Consider the following 23,759-nt stretch of genomic DNA (forward strand, 5'->3'; position numbering starts at 1 on the left):
TAACGTGTATTAATATTATCTGTCCAGTTAGCAAGATTATATCTCATGATTAAATATGTACTGCGTTTGTTTAATGAGATTGAATCTCACAACTCAATCCTAAATAGATAATCATGTGATAATTAATCATAGTCACCTCCTCCAACTAAAATAATCTCACACCTCAATCCTAGACTACATCTCATGATTATTTTATCTAACAAATCGAACCGTTCGTTACATATACATTATACATTAAGTGCAATCTTATCAGAATTTATGCAAAAATATTTGTATCTCAAGTATAGCACACAATCTACACCTTATAAAAGATCATTGTTTAACAAAATTTAGTTTCTTTAAAAATGAAAATAGATAAGTACATGGACAATAGGGTGTTCGAGCTCGAGCCCGAGCCTGAGCCCGCCTGGCTTGATTTGCCTCGGCCCCTCCCCCCTCTAGCCGCCTTGGTCCCTTGCGGCCGACGGCGCCCACGGGAGGACCCCCTGCATCGGTGGTCATGCCCTCAACCTCCTGTGAGACAAACTCTTGTGCGGCGCTGCCTAAACCGCACTCACTAGATGAGTATTGGTCACCCGCCGTGTGCTTCGTGCATTTCGAGGTCGAGCCTGTGCTGGACTGGACACCGTCAGCCCACCTTTCCTCGTCTCTGACCACCTCCCAAACATCGACATGTTTGAATTCTTAGCCGTTGTCGTCAAAAAAGACTCGCAAAGTCGCTCTCAGAATGTCGGCTCCACTGGCTCTGGAACCGGAACCACTCAAGACATTGTGCATGCCCCCAGTCGCCAAACGCGTTGATGTCAAACTCGCCAGAGTTTCTGTCGCCGGACATTTTGTGATGAAAATTGGAGAGGTTAGATGAAAATTGGAGAAGAAATGGATATGATTTGAGAAGAATAGATGTGTGTTTGTGTGTATAATGAGGATGAATAGGAGTATTTACAGAGTAAAAAAATAAAAAATAGTAAAAAAATAAAAACATAATAAAAAAATAAAAAACGGTCAAAAAACGGTAACATTACCGTTTTAATTTTTTTTTATTAAATACAATTTTTTTAAAAAATGATTTATTGCGTCAACGTGACGAAGCCCACTCGCGGGCCGGCGAGTGGGCGTCACACCTAGCGCCAGCGCACGCCACGTCGCGCGGGCGCGTGGCGAGCTGGCGCGCCAGCCGTCTCGATTGGACGGGCGTCTCGGCGAGATAGGGACGAGACGTGACGTTGCAACGCGATGCGTCCGAGACAAGATACAAGACACCCGCGCGACGCGTTGCGGGTGCTCTTAAGTCTTATGAAGCATATTATATTTGAAACAAATTTAAAGCCCTATGCGGTTTGTGAATGAAGTTTTAATAGTATACCTTTTTATCTTCTTTTGTCCTACTTCTTCCTGAACCAGTCTAGGCAATTAGGGACTACCACAAAGAAGAGAGCTGCTACTATCTTTTTAGGTTATGCTTATGCTAGCCCTATTTATAAAATGCATTGTTTTTGTAATTGACATGTGGCGGCTACTCCTTAATTCTATTGTTTGGTGAATCTTTTTGTTTGTTTGTTTATTTGATGTATTACTTTAAGTTTATTTTATTTGTTTTGAAAGTTAAAGTATTTGATTTCAAGGCCTTATTTACTCTGTTTATTGAGATGTATATTAAGATTTACTTAACCTAATATATTGATCATTTATACTTTACTAATCGTAATATTATGTTTGTAGATGGGTATAATAAATTCTATTTATTAAATGCAATGGGTTTCCAATTGACAGGCTATACTAAACTCTATTTATTCTAAGATTTACTAAACCTAATTATATAATACTACATATTTAATATTTTACTAACCATAACAATTTTTTTTAGGGATGATAATTTATACCTGATACTTTTAATTGTGTTATTTGGAAGGTCCTTTCTATGATTATGTTTTTAACTTTTTATGGGAAACATGCATACTTTTGGATTACACAACAGGCCCACCTTTTATAATGTAAGCCCACGTTTGTTTTCTCTATAAAACCTACTATTCTTCCAAAATTACTATCAAGTGAAACAAGCAACTGAAATATTAGGTAGTTCAGCCTTTTTACCTCCACATTCTTTCTTCCCTGATTTATTCTCTTTTAATCTGCTTTGATTAGATCTTCTGCATTCCATAATTTTAGTTGTTTCCTTTCAAATCTGCAATATTCAAGCAGTAGCATTGTAGCATATTTATTTATTACATTACCAACATTCATATGAACTCAATCGTGCAACTGTATATTGATCTTAGCTTCAGATTCTTTACCTTATTGTTTTATGCTTTCTGAAAAACTCTCTTGATCCTCTGTAGTGGATGTTTTTCATTCTATGTTTGGTAAATTTTCTTCTCAAACCTGCAAGATACAAGAAAAGTTAATTGCAGTTAACATATTTGTCATTTGTGTTTGTTTTCTCCATGTTCCAGCTTAGTGATTCTTTCCTTTTTTATTCTTGCTTTGTGATGCTTAGAATTCGGTTTGAATACTCATTTATTACTCTTCTAAAATCATTTAGAACTGAATATTGATCTTGGCTACATCTTCAATACCTTATTATTCTTGAGATAGACTCTGATTCCTCTTATTGGAGATAATCATTTAGTATTCTGTAATTCCTCCTTGAATGGAATGTTGGGTACCTGCAAAAAGAATAGAAACATTAGTTTTTTAAGTCATAATTGTTTTGTTACTTTATATTGTTAGAAAACTTACTAAGTGTATTTTTTTAGTCTTACAGTAGGATATTTCTCAAGCTATGGCCCCCTATGTTACCTTGGTGAACAATCTTCATACTGTCATTACTAAATCTATTATTAAAGTCCGTTGTGTTCGAGTCTTTGGAGCTCTTCCTGATGACAACTGATAGAGTTAAGGCCACCGAATTAAATGGTCACACTAGAAAGGAAAAACACATATAGAACCAATGAGTGGGAAAAGAGAGAACTCGGCTTTATTGATTGAATACTGGAATGGAAATAAATTGAGAGAACAATCCTCACCAAGGAGGCTGATAAGGCTAATTTCATGCATCGGTCTAGGGGTTTTATTTCGTGAAATTACTGGGTCTAACGCATGTTTTAAGCCAGGTGTGTGAAGGTTTTTGCTAGATCCAGGAAAAGAAGAGGACGCTTGCATAGTCCTAGGAAACTGGCGAAAGAGCGGACATTATGAAAGAAATTGCTTGACGGAGGAAGCCTCGGAGTTGAAGGGTAGAATAGGGATTTCTACGAAGACTCTAGAAGGCTATGTCCGTATCTATAAAAGGAAGAAGCATGCAAGCTGGAGGGACCTTCTCGGTGGAGGCCTCACGAACAGCCTGTTGCTCAGTTCACTTTTCACATACTTGGTTCTAATTCGCGGAGGATCTCAGGTTCGCGCTGGGGTTCACTTTTAGCTTTCCAATAGTGTTTGTGGGTTGTAACACCGTCCTTCTCTGGGGCGAAGAAACAATTTATTTCTGCTTTCTTTTCGTTTCTGCTGAATTCGCCGAACTTCGCTGTTCGAAGCTCGGTCCTCTTTTGTTTCTGGATATTTCTCTACTTTTATGCAAGTTTCATTTTCGCTTACGTAGATCGTGATGACTTTTGATGATTGATTGTGTTTACTTGAATTCTGGAGTTGGATTGTTGGAGTTGCTTGTTTTCGTGGTTATTTTCTGGATTATTGCAGGTTAATGGTGAGATCTGGAAGAATGAAGTTTGTTTGTGGATGAATCGGGGTTTTGTTTTGCTGAAGTTGTGGAGTTGTTTGTGATTGTGGAATCTGGAGTTGATCGGAGCAGATCTGTGAGAATCGGAGTTATGGAGTTGATTTTGTTGGTTGTTGAGTTCGGATGGCTTGGATCCGGAGTGGATTAAGCGTCTGAAGTAATTCTGAGCAGGAGTGTTTAAATTTTATGCCTAGCTTACGTGTTTTCATTTCATTTCGCCTAGTTTATGTAGATCTGATGTATTTTCGATTCATAGCAAGTTTCCGGCGTCCAAATCTTTATATTCTGTTTGAATCTAGGTGTGTGCTCTGTTTTCTTCATCTGCGAGTTTAGTTAAGTTGCGAAGGTGCATGTCGTAGTTAGTTGGAGCAAGGGTTGGTTATCTGCAGCTTTTTACCGTACTTGCTATTTTTGGAGATATGGTCCCCACTGTTATTTGCTTACTGTTTAGCTAGATTAGGTTGTCGTTTGCTTAGTCTAGGGAGTAATTGTGTCTTTCGGTATTGATGTCTGAATCCAGTAAGTTTTCTGTGTCCTAGGTCTAGCGTTTACATTTCTTGCCTAGATCTAGTGGTAGTTTAAATCTCAACCCCTTTGCGTGGCAGCAGCTGTTTGTTTCCATACTCTCTTAGCACTACTTTGCGAATCCATCTCTGTGGGATCGACCCCACTTCCCTATACTAATTCATAGTATTCGGGTTGAGGGATTTATTTTTGAAGGGGAGTCGAGTGTGTCCAACGACAAAAACACTGTAGTTCTCTAGAGTTCCTGGACCCAGTGATCCAGTGGATTTAAGGAGCGTTGTGTCTGGACCGAGCTTTGCATTAATTCTCAAATGTGCACACTCGCTTACTCCTGAGTCTAGTCATTCGACATTAGAGTCAACGACTCAACACTTCAAATGGCGCCGTTGCCGGGGATGGATGGCGTGCTTAGTGTTAGTGTTCAGAGTCTGTGGTGTAAATAGTTTTGATTTGTTTTCTTTTTCTTTTGTTTGCAGTTTATGAGCAGAGGCTCAAGATCTACCTACTGGAGCAACTCATCTGGGTGGAAACACGACCAGTTTGATTGGCGGGGTAAGGATACAGTCTCTACTGTGACCACCAGATCAGGGTTCACCACGGGAGATCCGTTTCCGAGTAAATCCACTAGCGACGAATCTTGGACGTCATCAGGACGCGAAGATCCAGAATCACCACCCGAATCAAAAACAGTCAGAAACAGGGGAAGCGGAGGAAGTAGTCATGGCGCAGGTGGTAGACCCGGATCCAGAAATCGGCTCTCTAACAGCCCATTTAGATGGAGAACCAGCTCAAGCTATATTGATGAATCCACGCCAGAGGGCTATCGAGATCAAGACAAACGTACTCGGCATCTTGCCGACGTTCTCTGGGCGTAGAAATGAGTGCCCGTATGAGTTCTTAAATGAATTCAGTAAATTATGTGGTATTCAGAAGAGGCCGAATGATGCAACAGAGGAGGATTATCGCCTACGAGCGATTCCGTTCACCTTGAAGGGGGAAGCTAATACGTGGCTATTGAGGTTGCCTCCGGATTCTATCCGCACGTGGAGGGACTTCAAGTTAGAATTCTTAGATTATTTCTTCCCATCCAACAAGACGAATGCACTTAAGAAAGAAATACTAGAGTGTAAGCAAGATTACGATGAATCGTTGAGTCAGTATTGGTCGAGATTTAAGGGGTTGTTGGATGCATGCCCGAATCACCGAATGATAGAGGCAGAGACCTACTCTCTGTTTTACGAAGGAGCCACTCCCGAGTCAAAGGACTTAATGAACTCCTCGAGTGGGGGAAATTTCACAAGAAAAAGGGGAAGTGAGGCAAGAGAGATCCTAGGGAAGTTGATTGACGCTAAGAAGGCGTACGATAACCCTAGGAATGCAGTGAGAAGAGGATCGGTACATGCTGTGAGAGAACAAGAAGATGACAAAGTCGAAGCAAGGATTGATAGGCTCGAGAAGGCTCTTTTGAACGCGATTGAAAAGGCGATTCCACTGGCTTCACAAAGGAAGGAGAAATCTCCTGGTCCAGGAGATAATCAAATTCAACAATATTACGGGACCCAGGAAGGAGATTATCAGGCCCAGGTCAATGCAATGGGAAGTTGGAATCCCGATGGGAGCTGGAATCCAGGGAGACAGAGAGATGCGCCCTGGAGAAACCATCCCAATTTCAGATGGACTGACAATGAACAGAATCAGCCGGCACCGCAACAAAGTCAGCAGTTTGCACCTCAGCTCGAAAGACAAGGTAATTGGTCAGGAAGGAATCAAGAGGGGCAGGGCAACTGGATTAATCGGAACCAAGGAGACCACTCGAGCTGGGGAAACAGGAATCAGAGTAGTCAAGGGAACTCTTATGTACCCCCACACCAAAGGAATTTTCAGAACAATTACCAGGGCCAAGGAAATCAATACAATAACTCTTCAGGCGGTCAAGGAAACGCTCGTCAGAATCAAGCAAGTGGACCGACTCTAAGTATCGGCCCAGGACCCAATCAGCCACCGAAACCACCAAAAAGTATCGATGATATGGTGCACGACCTCGTCAGTTCTCAGCAACATATGCAAAACAACCTGCAATCGAACAATGACGTAGTGCACAAGCTTCAAGATGCTCAACAGGAGCAGAAAGCAGCCATGGATATGCTGGCTAAGCAATTGTCCCAGATAGCTACTTCTTTGTGTGATATGAGGGGAAATGAAGGGACCCGCCTCCGTAAGGCCACCGGACAGAGCTAATATAAGTCAAATTACCTTGAGATCCGGGAAGAGATACGATGGGCCAGTGGTAAGAACAAAGGAGGTGACAGATCCCAAGGAAGACAGGGAAGAAGAGGATACAATTCCTAGGCCAAGACACTTGGAGGGAGGAAGTCCCTTGGTCAAGGATGACCTTAGGACAGGAGATTTAGAGGAACCTTTGCCTAGATCAACTGAACCATTCTTCCTCGATCCAGAGCCGGAGTTGGAAGATGAGGCAGTGGGAAAAGAAACTGGAGAGTTATCAGCTGAAAGTTCTACCGGAGCAGGGAAGCGACTGAAACCCTTTCCGAGTCGGGGGGGAAGCCAAGAAACAGAAGGAAGAACCGGTAGACTTCATGGACATTTTTGGGAAATTGGAAATCAATCTGCCATTCTTACAGGCCCTGAAAATGCCAGTCTTTAGCAAGTTCATCAAGGAATTTATAGCTGGGAAGGCTAGGCCCAGTGGGAAAATTCTGATAGGCGAGAACGTCTCCGCAGTGATTCAGAAGAGGAAGATGCCTTCAAAATGCAATGACCCAGGTATGTTCACCTTGCCCATATCTATTGGTGATGTGAGAATCGAGCATGCTATGTGTGATTTGGGTGCGTCGATAAATGTGTTACCACTTTCCATATACAAGAAATTAGTGGGGGTAGGCATGGTAGACACGAGGGTTGTGATTCAACTGGCGGACAGGTCATGCATCTGTCCTGAAGGGGTGCTTGAGAATGTGATAGTCAAGGTACATGACTTCTTGTACCCTGCTGATTTCCATGTGATTAAGATGAGTGATAATGAGTCTGCAGAGTCGGGCGGAGTACTTTTAGGGAGACCATTCCTACGTACCGCTAAGACTATCATTGATGTTTTTGATGGAACAATTTGCCTTGATTATAATGGGGAGAAATACACATTCAGCATTGATGAGGCAATGAAGAAACCTCTTGACGTTGAAAATTTGCACGCTACAGATGTTATTAACCCTTTGGTCCAAGAATACCTTGAGACGGAATTAATGCAAGAACAGATTGAGAACTCCGGGATGAGTCATGCCATTGATAGAGAAGTGGCCAGTTGGTGTCAAGCAATGAACACAAGCGAGTTATCAGATGAGGAGCTAGCTGAAGCAATTCTAAAATTCTGTCCAAATCCGGAGCTAGCTAGGTCAAGGAATACACCTTATGTGGCGAGTGTGGAAGGTTCTGCTGGGTCAAGGAAGGGAATGACAACAGAAGTAACAGAGAAAAATCCCTTGCCCCAGGAAAAGATGTTCCCAAGAAAGAATTGAAAACACTTCCACCAGGCCTGAAGTATGCTTATCTAGAGGAGAACGAAACTTTCCCTGTGATTATCAACAGCAGCTTGACCGAGGGACAAGAAGAGGGACTGCTGAAGGTAATCCGAAGAAACAAGAAGGCTATTGGGTGGACACTCTCTGACCTGGTAGGAATTAGTCTAGATTTGTGCATGCATCACATCCGCTTGGAGGAAGGAGCGAAAGCCTGCAGAGATCCTCAACGCAAATTGAATCCTAACATGAGGGAGGAAGTGCTGAAAGAAGTATTGAAACTACTCTCCCTAGGAATCATTTATTCCATACCAGACAGTGAATGGGTGAGTCCAGTCCATATGGTACCCAAGAAGTCAGGAATACAGGTGGTCAAGAACGACACGAATGAATTGGTGCCCACCAGACTAGTTACTGGGTGGAGGATGTGCATCGATTATAGGAAGTTAAATGAAGCGACCAAGAAAGACCATTTCCCTCTACCTTTCATTGACCAAATGCTGGAGAGGCTAGCAGGCAAGCAATACTTCTGTTTCCTAGACGGGTATAGTGGGTATTTTCAGATCTATGTGGATCCCGAGGACTAGGAGAAGACAACTTTCACGTGTCCTTTCGGCACGTACGCTTACAGGAGGATGCCGTTTGGCCTGTGCAATGCGCCAGGCACTTTTCAGCGGTGTATGATGAGTATCTTCTCGGATCTTTTGGAGGACTGCATCGAGATTTTTATGGACGACTTCACTGTGTACGGGAATTCATTTGACTCATGTTTGGCTAGTTTGGATATAGTATTGAGAAGGTGCCAGGAAAAACATTTGGTTTTGAACTTCGAGAAATGCCACTTTATGGTCCCTGAGGGAATTGTCCTTGGGCACGTAGTCTCGGAAAGAGGTATACAGGTAGACCAGGCAAAGATTGAGGTGATCTCGAAACTGCCTTACCCAACGAATCAGAAGGAGGTGAGAGGATTCCTAGGGCATGCAGGATTTTATAGGAGGTTCATAAAAGACTTCGCAAAAATTGCTCAGCCACTCACCCACTTGTTGCATAACGATGTTGATTTTATCTTTGATGAGGAATGCAAAAAGGCTTTTCGGTTGTTAAAAGACAGGCTAGTATCTGCGCCTATTATTAGAGCGCCCGACTGGAATCTACCCTTTGAGATTATGTGTGACGCAAGCGATTATGCCGTGGAGCGGTGCTAGGTCAAAGAGTTGATGGGAAAAGCTATGTGATCTTTTATGCTTCAAAAACGCTAAATCAAGCTCAGAGAAATTATGACACTACTGAAAAAGAAATGCTGGCGGTAGTATACTCATTTGAGAAATTTCGCCCGTACTTGCTTGGGTCGAGGGTGATAGTCTTCACCGACCACGCGGCTATAAAGTACCTGTTGGAAAAGAAAGAATCCAAGCCGAGATTAATCCGATGGGTGTTGCTTTTGCAGGAATTCGATTGGGAAGTCAGAGACAAAAAGGGAACAGAAAATAAAGTAGCCGATCATCTGAGCAGGATATTTCAAGGGGAGACCGAGGAAGCAATACCGGATGCATTCCCAGAGGAACATTTGTACTACGTAAAAAAAATTCCTCGACCTATCAGCTGGGAAGAGATTATGGTGTTAACAGGTCCAGGGGATGCCGAAAAGGGAAATGTCATCAAAACGCTGAGCCATGGTTCGCAGACCTGGCAAATTACTTAGTCACTGGAGAGGTGCCCAGTTCGCAAGTAATTTCCCGGGCCCAGAAGATGAAATTGAAAAGCGAGGCCAAGTACTATTTCTGGGATGACCCGTATTTGTGGCGAATAGGAGCCGACCAAGTAATCCGGAGGTGTATTCCGGAGTGGGAACAGAGGGATGTGCTGAATCATTGCCATGCCCTAGCTTGTGGAGGTCACTTTGGACCTAGGAAGACCGCAAGGAAGGCGTTAGATAGTGGTTTTTACTGGCCTACATTGCATAAGGATGCGTTCGAGTTTTGTCAGAATTGTGAGAGGTGTCAACAGACTGGGGGAATCTCCAAAAGAGATGAAATGCCGCAAGTCTCGGTGATCGTTTGTGAAATTTTCGATGTTTGGGGAATGGACTTCATGGGTCCATTCCCATCTTCATACGGGAATACATACATACTAGTGGCAGTGGATTATGTTTCGAAATGGATAGAAGCCAAGGCGACCACATCTTGCGAAGCTAAGGAGGTATCGAAGTTTCTAAGAGCTAATATCTTCAATCGGTACGGAGTGCCCAGAGCTATAATATCTGACAATGGGACGCATTTCCGCAACCGGACTATTGAAGCTTTGATGAGAAAGTATGGCGTCCACCACAGACTGTCTACACCTTATCATCCTCAATCTAACGGCCAGGAGGAAATATCCAACAGAGAGATAAAGGCGATACTGGAAAAGACGGTTAATCCGTCCAGAAAAGACTGGAGTAAGAGGCTTGGAGACGCACTATGGGCTTACCGAACGGCGTACAAGACGCCTATTGGGATGTCACCATATAGGCTTGTGTTCGGCAAAATGTGTCACTTGCCCGTGGGAGTAGAACACCGAGCATATTGGGCGGTCAAGGAGATAAACATGAGATCCGAATCTTGCGAGGAAGAGAGGAAATTGCAGCTGCAGGAGTTGGAGGAGCTAAGGCTGGAGTCATATGAATCGGCAATGTGGTACAAAGAAAAAACAAGACTTTGGCATGACAAGAACCTCCGAGTCAAGGAATTGCAAGTTGGGCAGAAAGTTCTCCTATTCCAATCCCGGCTCAAGTTGATGCCTGGTAAGCTGAAGTCCAAATGGGTCGGACCATACACTGTTGTGAGTCTTCGTGCAAATGGAGCAGTAGAGATCCAGGGAAGTGCTCCAAACTCTACTCCATTTCTTGTCAATGGCCATAGGGTGAAGGTATTTAGGGATAATTCGGAGATGTGTGTAGTGGACGAAATGCCACTACGCGCACTCCCTGATATCGCCTAATCGATCTGGGAAGTGAGTGTTCTTAGAGAATTTCCTAGGTCCAGCATCCAAGAAGTTTTAACATGTCCTGACCTAGGGAATCTTGAGAACACTTGAACATAAAATGTAAATATTTAATCGCTTTCTTTAAAATCAAGAAAAACCCAAACAAATCAGAAAAAAATAATCTTCCAAAAATATTTTCGAAATACTAGACTCCTTAAGGAATGTTTTTGATACTGTCATACCCTAGACCCGGGGAGTCTGGCGTTTCAATTTTTTAGTTTAATGTCTTTCTCTAAGTGTGATTTTGCAGAAGGAAGTTACTTGGGCAGGAAATTGAGAAGTAAAATTTTGGAGGGAGTTGGCACCGGTTCGGATTTCAAAAGACACCTTTATGGGAGGCGTACAGTCGCTGGCGTCAAGCATGCAACCCACCTGCAGAAACAGTCCTCGCCCATACTTATCGGATAATACCGTGTTCTTTTATTTTTACTTACTTACTCCCCCCTCCCACTTACTTACTCTCTCTCTCTACATCCCAAATTCTCTCTAGGTTTTCTTTTCTAACCCTAATCGAAGAGGTTTCCGCCCAAGTCTTTGTCAAAAAATTTTGCAGAATTCTCCATGGATAACAAGCAAAGTGCAGGGAACACCTCAGGATCCGTCGATTCAAATGCGGCGGCGTTTATGGCAGACATGCTACAAAAATTTGGGGGACCAGAAAAGGCGATGGAGGCGTTTGCCATGTTCGCGGCTGTAATGGGGAAATCCGTACCAACCGCTTCAACATCCTCCGCACCACCACCAGAGACCGTTCAAGAAACCACCGCTGAGCCGGAGGCCGTCGCAGAACCCACTGTCGCCGTTTCAGAACCAACCACTGCAGAAACTCGCGAAGACGAAGCAGATCTGGCCGCGGGGTTGGAGTTGTTGGCCGTAAGTGCACCTAGGTTAGGATCTGCCACTGAGGGGGAAACCCCTGTTTTAGAGGATAGAGTGGTTGGTGTTTCTGAGGGGGAAACCCCTGTTACTGATAGCCGTGTTGAGGGGGAAACCCCTGTTTTGGAGGAGTTTGTTGAGGGGGAAACCCCTGTTGATGGAGATGAAATTTTAGAGGGCAACGAAGCCCTAGATGCTGAAAGAAATGTGGAGGGGGAAACCCCAGAAGTGGTTGGGGCGACGAAGCCCTAATTACTGAGGAAGATGTCAGAGAGGGGGAAACCCCTGAGAAGTCTGCGGGTACAGAAACCCACGTTGGAGAAGGTTCGGAAGGGATAGAGACTCCTGTTTATTTTACAGGGGCAACCCCATTGTTGAACGAGGAAGGAGAAGCCCTCGGTGCTGAGAATGTCCAAGAACCCGTCGATGTCGGGGTTGGAGTTGATAGTGGATCTGACTGATGTCCCCGAAGGCACCGATTCACCGATTAACGCAAGGGAAGCGCGGGAGACAGGCTCGTCGGAGCCTGCTTGATGAGATAGATGAAAACCGTCCAGCAGACGGAGGAAGAAATGCTAGGTCCAGAAGCCACAGCACCTGAACAGGCAGAATCTCCCAGACCGAGCAGAGGGGAGAGTGATGCAGAGGAACGTCGCCACGCGGCCGAGAAGAAAAGGAAGGGGAAACAAATTGCTCCTTCCAAGACCAAGAAGGCGAAAGGGAAATCCACTGAATCCCCACTTCCTCTACCTACCAAGGTACCATACGCTGCAGAGCCCGAGGATTCTGCTGGGTCTAGTGAGTCTGAAGAAGAACAAGAAGAGGAGCTCAACTTTGAGCCAACTGAGATCTGGATTACAAGCAAGCTCCTGGACGAGATGAGAAAGTTTGACGACCCCGAAACGCGCAACCATCCACAAGGAGAAGAGTGCCCAGGACAAGTACGCTAAGTCTGGAAAAATGTACAGCTCATCGGAGCTCAAGCAGATCGCTTGCAATGATGAATTCCGAACTTATATCGACGCAATCGGCTTTGATTGGTTGCTCAAGCACAGCACCGCCGAAGTTCCAATCGACCTGGCAAGGGAATTCTTCTCCACCTTCCGATTTAAGTCCACCACCGATCTGAATGCTGACTCCATCAAATTCCGGCTCTTCAATGAAGAGCATGTGATGAGCATCCGTGAATGGACTCTACGGATGGGACTGCTTACGCGCACAGAGGATGATGAGGGTTTGTGGAGCGAGAGAATGATTGGTCCGCCGAAACTGACGCCGGGATTCAAGACGCAGAACGCATGGGAGTTTGTGGCTCACCCTAGGGTAGGTCAGTTCAAAACCAGCTGGTCGAAGGCCCACCATATTGAGAACAGGGTCCTGCGATTCGCCCAGACCTTCATTAGCTACAACCTGATGGGCACAGCTAACAACGCTCTGACGACCCCCGACTTGTACTTTACTTGGTGCATGGCCAAGGGAGTACGTGTTCACTTGGGCTATTGGTTAGCCCAAGCCTGCCATCAAGTGACAGCCAACCCTTCCCGACATCTTTACACATGCCACCTTCTAGGGGCTTACCTGCAACGCAACGTTATTATGAAAATCCACAAGTCCTGCAGAGAAGTGAAGATGTGTCTACCCCCGGAGGTGTTCAACGTGGACTATTTTTTCAACAAGGGGCTGCTCATTACACAGGGAAGGGACGTGTGCTTTTATGAGGTTGGTCAGTCGGAGGCGCAGACGAAGCAGGAGCCTGAGATGGTGGAGGCGAAGGATACCGCTGACATGGAAGCCGGAGCCAGGATAGAAGTAGAAGAAGTAAGGAAAGAGGTTGGATGGATGAGGTCAGAGATGAAAATGGTTTTGGAGGGGATTGTGGCCCTACGGGGTAAAGGAATGGACCGTGCTGAGGTTGCAGAAGTCAGAAAGTTAGTTGAGGAAGTGAGAAGCGACGTAGAGAATGTGAGGAAGGAGGTAATCGGTGTACGAAAAGAAGTGACGGAGATACGGAGGGAAATGGGGAGAAGTAGAGAGGAGGTCGTAGCCCTGAAGGGGGTGTATCACCGACCTAGTGGCAGAATCGTCAAAGGCGTTCCGACAGGATGGCGGAGGTCGTCGCACTGATGATGAAGATGACGAAGTGGCTTCAAGCGAAGTTCCCCGAGACACTGATGGGACTTCCTGAACCTAGCGGCGGTTTCCAAGACGCCGGGTCAAGGGAGTCTAGCTGTGCAAGAAGCCGCCACAAGCCCAAAGGCCTCAGACCACCCCGTCTTCCTCCAGGCCTGTACTTTTGAGGAAAACCGTACCCCAACCCACAGAAGATCAGAAGGAGACGCCGGAGTCACCGGCAAGAAAGAAAGTTAAAATGACCCAACAGACAGTGCCACCCAAGTCTGGCTCCCGCGGGGGCCAGACCCGAATTGAATTTCCCCCCCAGAACCCAAGTAACTTTTACTTTTTCTGTCTTTTACTTTTCGTTTTTCTTCCCACTTGTGTTTTTTATGTGCAGCATGCATCGTTCTGTATATATGTGTTATACCTTCCTACACTTAGCCCAATTTTTGGTCTAAGTGTGAGAAGGGGTTGCTTTGTTTTGGTTTTGTATGTTGCGCTTTCTCCCACTTAGCCCGATGTTCGGTCTAAGTGTGAGAAGTTTGTTTTTTTTTGTGCTTTGTTTGCGTTTGTGTCTGTTGTCTGCTGTTCTTACTTCCTTTTCCCCCCTTCACTAGGATAGCTTGGGGACAAGCTTGAGTGAAGTGGGAGGGGGGGAGTAAGTATGGTGTTTGTGTTCTTTCTGTTTTAAGAGTCTTTAGGATGTGTGTTTCGCATGAGCTAGTGAGATAATAAGGCAGGTTTCCCTTAGTGAGAGCGATTGAAGAGAGAATGCATGTCAACTTTGACACCTTCTTCCTTAATAAACCAAAGGCGGTCTGAATGAAGTTGGGACGATGGAAAAAGCCCTAGATAACCCAGCTGTGCAGCCCTACTATAAGAGCGAGTTATAAGCCTAAACACTTTTTTTGTGCTAACATGTAAATTGGGCTGCCACTTGATGCTTAGGGAGTAGAGTATGAAAAAAAGGTTTGGAGGTATAAGCTGGACGAAGTCCAGGAAATGGAGGTATAAGCTGGACGAAGTCCAGGGGAGAAATAAACTAAAAATTGGAGGTATAAGCTGGACGAAGTCCAGGGGAAAAATATATATAATAAAAGGGGGAATAAAAAAAAAAAAAAAAATCTAAGGGCAGGAAGCAATAGTAACCTGACCCAGGAATTCAAAGGAAAAAAGAGTAGAAAGGAGAAACTCTCATAACCCAACGCATCAGTGGCATAAACATTAACTGGGGAGTGTTTTGATCCTAACATACCTGGTGAGGAATGAGTGATCGAGCGAACCTAACAGCTGGGGTGTCAATAGGCTATCTTGACGAACTGACGGACCGTTTAGGTAGAAGAGGGAAGGGGAAAGATTTGAAGACTGTAGACGATCGGATTGAACTTAAGCTTGTGGGGACGGTTGCCTAAAAGTCGAACCTAGTTCATGCTTGTTTGTGTTTTGATTCTTTGTGTTGTTTTTTTATAAGTTTTTTTTTTTTTTTTTGCCAGTTGTCTAGGTCCAGGAGTCTGTTTTTGTTTTTTTGTAGAGTCGTTCTTGGGGACCGTGCATTGAAATTCGCCTTATTTCTTTCTCTTGTCTTTCATACTTGAGGACAAGCATGGTTTAAGTGTGAGCAGTTTGATAAGGCTAATTTCATGCATCGGTCTAGGGGTTTTATTTCGTGAAATTACTGGGTCTAACGCATGTTTTAAGCCAGGTGTGTGAAGGTTTTCGCTAGATCCAGGAAAAGAAGAGGACGCTTGCATAGTCCTAGGAAACTGGCGAAAGAGCGGACATTATGAAAGAAATTGCTTGACGGAGGAAGCCTCGGAGTTGAAGGGTAGAATAGGGATTTCTACGAAGACTCTAGAAGGCTATGTCCGCATCTATAAAAGGAAGAAGCATGCAAGCTGGAGGGACCTTCTCGGTGGAGGCCTCACGAACAGCCTGTTGCTCAGTTCACTTTTCACATACTTGGTTCTAATTCGCGGAGGATCTCGGGTTCGCGCTGGGGTTCACATTTAGCTTTCCGATAGTGTTTGTGGGTTGTAACACCGTCCTTCTCTGGGGCGAAGAAACAATTTATTTCTGTTTTCTTTTCGTTTCTGCTGAATTCGCCGAGCTTCGCTGTTCGAAGCTCGGTCCTCTTTTGTTTCTGGATATTTCTCTACTTTTATGCAAGTTTCGTTTTCGCGCTTACGTAGATCGTGATGATTTTGTGATTGATTGTGTTTACTTGAATTCTGGAGTTGGATTGTTGGAGTTGGTTGTTTTCGTGGTTATTTTCTGGATTATTGCAGGTTAATGGTGAGATCTGGAAGAATGGAGTTTGTTTGTGGATGAATCGGGGTTTTGTTTTGCTGATGTTGTGGAGTTGTTTGTGATTGTGGAATCTGGAGTTGATCGGAGCAGATCTGTGAGAATCGGAGTTATGGAGTTGATTTTGTTGGTTGTTGAGTTCGGATGGCTTGGATCCGGAGTGGATTAAGCGTCTGAAGTGATTCTGAGCAGGAGTGTTTTAATTTTATGCCTAGCTTACGTGTTTTCATTTCATTTCGCCTAGTTTATGTAGATCTGATGTATTTCCGATTCATAGCAAGTTTCCGGCGTCCAAATCTTTATATTCTGTTTGAATCTAGGAGTGTGCTCTGTTTTCTTCATCTGCGAGTTTAGTTTAGTTGCGAAGGTGCATGTCGTAGTTAGTTGGAGCATGGGTTGGTTATCTGCAGCTTTTTACCGTACTTGCTATTTCTGGAAATATGGTCCCCACTGTTATTTGATTACTGTTTAGCTAGATTAGGTAGTCGTTTGCTTAGTCTAGGGAGTAATTGTGTCTTTCGGTATTGATGTCTGAATCCAGTAAGTTTTTGTGTCCTAGGTCTAGCGTTTACATTTCTTGCCTAGATCTAGTGGTAGTTTAAATCTCAACCCCTTTGTGTGGCAGCAGCCGTTTGTTTCCATAGTCTCTTAGCACTACTTTGCGAATCCATCTCTGTGGGATCGACCCCACTTCCCTATACTAATTCATAGTATTCGGGTTGAGGGATTTATTTTTGAAGGGGAGTCGAGTGTGTCCAACGACAAAAACACTGTAGTTCTCTAGAGTTCCTGGACCCAGTGATCCAGTGGATTTAAGGAAATGAGTCATGCCAGTGAATAGAGAAGTGGCAGTTTTGTGTCAAGCAATGAACACAAGCGAGTATCAGATGAGGGAGCTAAGCCTGAAGCATTCTAAATTCTGTCCAAAATCGGAGCTAGCTAGTCAAGGAATAACACCTTAATGTGGCGAGTGTGGAAAGGTTCTGCTCGGTCCCAGGAAAAAAAAGGGGGAAAAAAAAAAATGACAACAGAAGTAACGAGAAAAAATCCCTTGCCCCAGGAAAAAGATGTTCCCAGAAAGAATTGAAAAACTTCCACCAGGCTGAAGTATGCTTATCTAGAGGAGAACGAATAACTTTTCCCCACCCTGTGATTATCACAGCACTTGAACCGAGGGACAAGAAGAGTGGGACTGCTGAAGGTAATGCCGAAGAAACAAGAAGCTAAAAATTTTTTTGGGTATGGGTGGACACTTCTCTGACCTGGTAAGAGAGGAATTAGTCTATGATTTTGTTGCATGCATCACATCCTCTTGGATGAAGGAGCGAAAGCCCTGCATAGATCCTCAACGCAAATTGAATCCTAACATATGAAGGGAAGGAAGTGCTGAAAAAGTATGAAACTACTCTCCCTAGGAATCAATTTTATATTCCATACCAGACAGTGAATGGGTGAGTCCAGTCCATATGGTACCCAAGAAGTCAGGAATACAGGTGGTCAAGAACGACACGAATGAATTGGTTGCCCACCAGACTAGTTTACTGGGTGGAGGATGTGCATCGATTATAGGAAGTTAAATGAAGCGACCAAGAAAGACCATTTCCCTCTACCTTCATTGACCAATGCTGGAGAGGCTAGCAGGCAAGCAATACTTCTGTTTCCTAGACGGGTATAGTGGGTATTTTCAGATCTATGTGGATCCCGAGGACTAGGAGAAGACAACTTTCACGTGTCCTTTCGGCACGTACGCTTACAGGAGGATGCCGTTTGGCCTGTGCAATGCGCCAGGCACTTTTCAGCGGTGTATGATGAGTATCTTCTCGGATCTTTTGGAGGACTGCATCGAGATTTTTATGGACGACTTCACTGTGTACGGGAATTCATTTGACTCATGTTTGGCTAGTTTGGATATAGTATTGAGAAGGTGCCAGGAAAAACATTTGGTTTTGAACTTCGAGAAATGCCACTTTATGGTCCCTGAGGGAATTGTCCTTGGGCACGTAGTCTCGGAAAGAGGTATACAGGTAGACCAGGCAAAGATTGAGGTGATCTCGAAACTGCCTTACCCAACGAATCAGAAGGAGGTGAGAGGATTCCTAGGGCATGCAGGATTTTATAGGAGGTTCATAAAAGACTTCGCAAAAATTGCTCAGCCACTCACCCACTTGTTGCATAACGATGTTGATTTTATCTTTGATGAGGAATGCAAAAAGGCTTTTCGGTTGTTAAAAGACAGGCTAGTATCTGCGCCTATTATTAGAGCGCCCGACTGGAATCTACCCTTTGAGATTATGTGTGACGCAAGCGATTATGCCGTGGAGCGGTGCTAGGTCAAAGAGTTGATGGGAAAAGCTATGTGATCTTTTATGCTTCAAAAACGCTAAATCAAGCTCAGAGAAATTATGACACTACTGAAAAAGAAATGCTGGCGGTAGTATACTCATTTGAGAAATTTCGCCCGTACTTGCTTGGGTCGAGGGTGATAGTCTTCACCGACCACGCGGCTATAAAGTACCTGTTGGAAAAGAAAGAATCCAAGCCGAGATTAATCCGATGGGTGTTGCTTTTGCAGGAATTCGATTGGGAAGTCAGAGACAAAAAGGGAACAGAAAATAAAGTAGCCGATCATCTGAGCAGGATATTTCAAGGGGAGACCGAGGAAGCAATACCGGATGCATTCCCAGAGGAACATTTGTACTACGTAAAAAAAATTCCTCGACCTATCAGCTGGGAAGAGATTATGGTGTTAACAGGTCCAGGGGATGCCGAAAAGGGAAATGTCATCAAAACGCTGAGCCATGGTTCGCAGACCTGGCAAATTACTTAGTCACTGGAGAGGTGCCCAGTTCGCAAGTAATTTCCCGGGCCCAGAAGATGAAATTGAAAAGCGAGGCCAAGTACTATTTCTGGGATGACCCGTATTTGTGGCGAATAGGAGCCGACCAAGTAATCCGGAGGTGTATTCCGGAGTGGGAACAGAGGGATGTGCTGAATCATTTGCCATGCCCTAGCTTGTGGAGGTCACTTTGGACCTAGGAAGACCGCAAGGAAGGCGTTAGATAGTGGTTTTTACTGGCCTACATTGCATAAGGATGCGTTCGAGTTTTGTCAGAATTGTGAGAGGTGTCAACAGACTGGGGGAATCTCCAAAAGAGATGAAATGCCGCAAGTCTCGGTGATCGTTTGTGAAATTTTCGATGTTTGGGGAATGGACTTCATGGGTCCATTCCCATCTTCATACGGGAATACATACATACTAGTGGCAGTGGATTATGTTTCGAAATGGATAGAAGCCAAGGCGACCACATCTTGCGAAGCTAAGGAGGTATCGAAGTTTCTAAGAGCTAATATCTTCAATCGGTACGGAGTGCCCAGAGCTATAATATCTGACAATGGGACGCATTTCCGCAACCGGACTATTGAAGCTTTGATGAGAAAGTATGGCGTCCACCACAGACTGTCTACACCTTATCATCCTCAATCTAACGGCCAGGAGGAAATATCCAACAGAGAGATAAAGGCGATACTGGAAAAGACGGTTAATCCGTCCAGAAAAGACTGGAGTAAGAGGCTTGGAGACGCACTATGGGCTTACCGAACGGCGTACAAGACGCCTATTGGGATGTCACCATATAGGCTTGTGTTCGGCAAAATGTGTCACTTGCCCGTGGGAGTAGAACACCGAGCATATTGGGCGGTCAAGGAGATAAACATGAGATCCGAATCTTGCGAGGAAGAGAGGAAATTGCAGCTGCAGGAGTTGGAGGAGCTAAGGCTGGAGTCATATGAATCGGCAATGTGGTACAAAGAAAAAACAAGACTTTGGCATGACAAGAACCTCCGAGTCAAGGAATTGCAAGTTGGGCAGAAAGTTCTCCTATTCCAATCCCGGCTCAAGTTGATGCCTGGTAAGCTGAAGTCCAAATGGGTCGGACCATACACTGTTGTGAGTCTTCGTGCAAATGGAGCAGTAGAGATCCAGGGAAGTGCTCCAAACTCTACTCCATTTCTTGTCAATGGCCATAGGGTGAAGGTATTTAGGGATAATTCGGAGATGTGTGTAGTGGACGAAATGCCACTACGCGCACTCCCTGATATCGCCTAATCGATCTGGGAAGTGAGTGTTCTTAGAGAATTTCCTAGGTCCAGCATCCAAGAAGTTTTAACATGTCCTGACCTAGGGAATCTTGAGAACACTTGAACATAAAATGTAAATATTTAATCGCTTTCTTTAAAATCAAGAAAAACCCAAACAAATCAGAAAAAAATAATCTTCCAAAAATATTTTCGAAATACTAGACTCCTTAAGGAATGTTTTTGATACTGTCATACCCTAGACCCGGGGAGTCTGGCGTTTCAATTTTTTAGTTTAATGTCTTTCTCTAAGTGTGATTTTGCAGAAGGAAGTTACTTGGGCAGGAAATTGAGAAGTAAAATTTTGGAGGGAGTTGGCACCGGTTCGGATTTCAAAAGACACCTTTATGGGAGGCGTACAGTCGCTGGCGTCAAGCATGCAACCCACCTGCAGAAACAGTCCTCGCCCATACTTATCGGATAATACCGTGTTCTTTTATTTTTACTTACTTACTCCCCCCTCCCACTTACTTACTCTCTCTCTCTACATCCCAAATTCTCTCTAGGTTTTCTTTTCTAACCCTAATCGAAGAGGTTTCCGCCCAAGTCTTTGTCAAAAAATTTTGCAGAATTCTCCATGGATAACAAGCAAAGTGCAGGGAACACCTCAGGATCCGTCGATTCAAATGCGGCGGCGTTTATGGCAGACATGCTACAAAAATTTGGGGGACCAGAAAAGGCGATGGAGGCGTTTGCCATGTTCGCGGCTGTAATGGGGAAATCCGTACCAACCGCTTCAACATCCTCCGCACCACCACCAGAGACCGTTCAAGAAACCACCGCTGAGCCGGAGGCCGTCGCAGAACCCACTGTCGCCGTTTCAGAACCAACCACTGCAGAAACTCGCGAAGACGAAGCAGATCTGGCCGCGGGGTTGGAGTTGTTGGCCGTAAGTGCACCTAGGTTAGGATCTGCCACTGAGGGGGAAACCCCTGTTTTAGAGGATAGAGTGGTTGGTGTTTCTGAGGGGGAAACCCCTGTTACTGATAGCCGTGTTGAGGGGGAAACCCCTGTTTTGGAGGAGTTTGTTGAGGGGGAAACCCCTGTTGATGGAGATGAAATTTTAGAGGGCAACGAAGCCCTAGATGCTGAAAGAAATGTGGAGGGGGAAACCCCAGAAGTGGTTGGGGGCGACGAAGCCCTAATTACTGAGGAAGATGTCAGAGAGGGGGAAACCCCTGAGAAGTCTGCGGGTACAGAAACCCACGTTGGAGAAGGTTCGGAGGGGATAGAGACTCCTGTTTATTTTACAGGGGCAACCCCATTGTTGAACGAGGAAGGAGAAGCCCTCGGTGCTGAGAATGTCCAAGAACCCGTCGATGTCGGGTTGGAGTTGATAGTGGATCTGACTGATGTCCCCGAAGGCACCGATTCACCGATTAACGCAAGGGAAGCGCGGAGACAGGCTCGTCGGAGCCTGCTTGATGAGATAGATGAAACCGTCCAGCAGACGGAGGAAGAAATGCTAGGTCCAGAAGCCACAGCACCTGAACAGGCAGAATCTCCCAGACCGAGCAGAGGGGAGAGTGATGCAGAGGAACGTCGCCACGCGGCCGAGAAGAAAAGGAAGGGGAAACAAATTGCTCCTTCCAAGACCAAGAAGGCGAAAGGGAAATCCACTGAATCCCCACTTCCTCTACCTACCAAGGTACCATACGCTGCAGAGCCCGAGGATTCTGCTGGGTCTAGTGAGTCTGAAGAAGAACAAGAAGAGGAGCTCAACTTTGAGCCAACTGAGATCTGGATTACAAGCAAGCTCCTGGACGAGATGAGAAAGTTTGACGACCCCGAAACGCGCAACCATCCACAAGGAGAAGAGTGCCCAGGACAAGTACGCTAAGTCTGGAAAAATGTACAGCTCATCGGAGCTCAAGCAGATCGCTTGCAATGATGAATTCCGAACTTATATCGACGCAATCGGCTTTGATTGGTTGCTCAAGCACAGCACCGCCGAAGTTCCAATCGACCTGGCAAGGGAATTCTTCTCCACCTTCCGATTTAAGTCCACCACCGATCTGAATGCTGACTCCATCAAATTCCGGCTCTTCAATGAAGAGCATGTGATGAGCATCCGTGAATGGACTCTACGGATGGGACTGCTTACGCGCACAGAGGATGATGAGGGTTTGTGGAGCGAGAGAATGATTGGTCCGCCGAAACTGACGCCGGGATTCAAGACGCAGAACGCATGGGAGTTTGTGGCTCACCCTAGGGTAGGTCAGTTCAAAACCAGCTGGTCGAAGGCCCACCATATTGAGAACAGGGTCCTGCGATTCGCCCAGACCTTCATTAGCTACAACCTGATGGGCACAGCTAACAACGCTCTGACGACCCCCGACTTGTACTTTACTTGGTGCATGGCCAAGGGAGTACGTGTTCACTTGGGCTATTGGTTAGCCCAAGCCTGCCATCAAGTGACAGCCAACCCTTCCCGACATCTTTACACATGCCACCTTCTAGGGGCTTACCTGCAACGCAACGTTATTATGAAAATCCACAAGTCCTGCAGAGAAGTGAAGATGTGTCTACCCCCGGAGGTGTTCAACGTGGACTATTTTTTCAACAAGGGGCTGCTCATTACACAGGGAAGGGACGTGTGCTTTTATGAGGTTGGTCAGTCGGAGGCGCAGACGAAGCAGGAGCCTGAGATGGTGGAGGCGAAGGATACCGCTGACATGGAAGCCGGAGCCAGGATAGAAGTAGAAGAAGTAAGGAAAGAGGTTGGATGGATGAGGTCAGAGATGAAAATGGTTTTGGAGGGGATTGTGGCCCTACGGGGTAAAGGAATGGACCGTGCTGAGGTTGCAGAAGTCAGAAAGTTAGTTGAGGAAGTGAGAAGCGACGTAGAGAATGTGAGGAAGGAGGTAATCGGTGTACGAAAAGAAGTGACGGAGATACGGAGGGAAATGGGGAGAAGTAGAGAGGAGGTCGTAGCCCTGAAGGGGTGTATCACCGACCTAGTGGCAGAATCGTCAAGGCGTTCCGACAGGATGGCGGAGGTCGTCGCACTGATGATGAAGATGACGAAGTGGCTTCAAGCGAAGTTCCCCGAGACACTGATGGGACTTCCTGAACCTAGCGGCGGTTCCAAGACGCCGGGTCAAGGGAGTCTAGCTGTGCAGAAGCCGCCACAAGCCCAAAGGCCTCAGACCACCCCGTCTTCCTCCAGGCCTGTACTTTTGAGGAAAACCGTACCCCAACCCACAGAAGATCAGAAGGAGACGCCGGAGTCACCGGCAAGAAAGAAAGTTAAAATGACCCAACAGACAGTGCCACCCAAGTCTGGCTCCCGCGGGGGCCAGAACCCGAATTGAATTTCCCCCAGAACCAAGTAACTTTTACTTTTCTGTCTTTTACTTTTCGTTTTTCTTTCACTTGTGTTTTTTATGTGCCAGCATGCATCGTTCTGTATATATGTGTTATACCTTCCTACACTTAGCCCAATTTTTGGTCTAAGTGTGAGAAGGGGTTACTTTGTTTTGATTTTGTATGTTGCGTTTTCTCCCACTTAG

General features: G+C 45.3%; 1 protein-coding gene across 1 annotated transcript; it reads left to right on the top strand.

Moving 5' to 3' along the window:
- The first annotated feature begins 12,236 nt into the window (after window positions 1-12,236).
- On the top strand, window positions 12,237-22,087 carry LOC121741254 (eukaryotic translation initiation factor 5B-like). The gene is made up of 3 exons (XM_042133991.1): window positions 12,237-12,635; window positions 13,390-13,512; window positions 21,524-22,087. Exons 1-3 carry the CDS (start codon window positions 12,237-12,239, stop codon window positions 22,085-22,087), a joined length of 1,086 nt encoding a protein of 361 aa, XP_041989925.1.
- The last annotated feature ends 1,672 nt before the right edge of the window (window positions 22,088-23,759 follow it).

This window comes from Salvia splendens, chromosome 1, assembly GCF_004379255.2.
Source record: "Salvia splendens isolate huo1 chromosome 1, SspV2, whole genome shotgun sequence".
NCBI lineage: Eukaryota > Viridiplantae > Streptophyta > Magnoliopsida > Lamiales > Lamiaceae > Salvia > Salvia splendens.

Coding starts and splice junctions, on each gene's coding strand:
- LOC121741254 (XM_042133991.1), top strand. CDS start 12,237: ATGAAAACCGTCCAGCAGACGGAGGAAGAAATGCTAGGTCCAGAAGCC. Junction 12,636..13,389: donor GAGAAGAGTGCCCAGGACAA/GTACGCTAAGTC, acceptor CTCATTACACAG/GGAAGGGACGTGTGCTTTTA. Junction 13,513..21,523: donor CCAGGATAGAAGTAGAAGAA/GTAAGGAAAGAG, acceptor TTGTTGAACGAG/GAAGGAGAAGCCCTCGGTGC.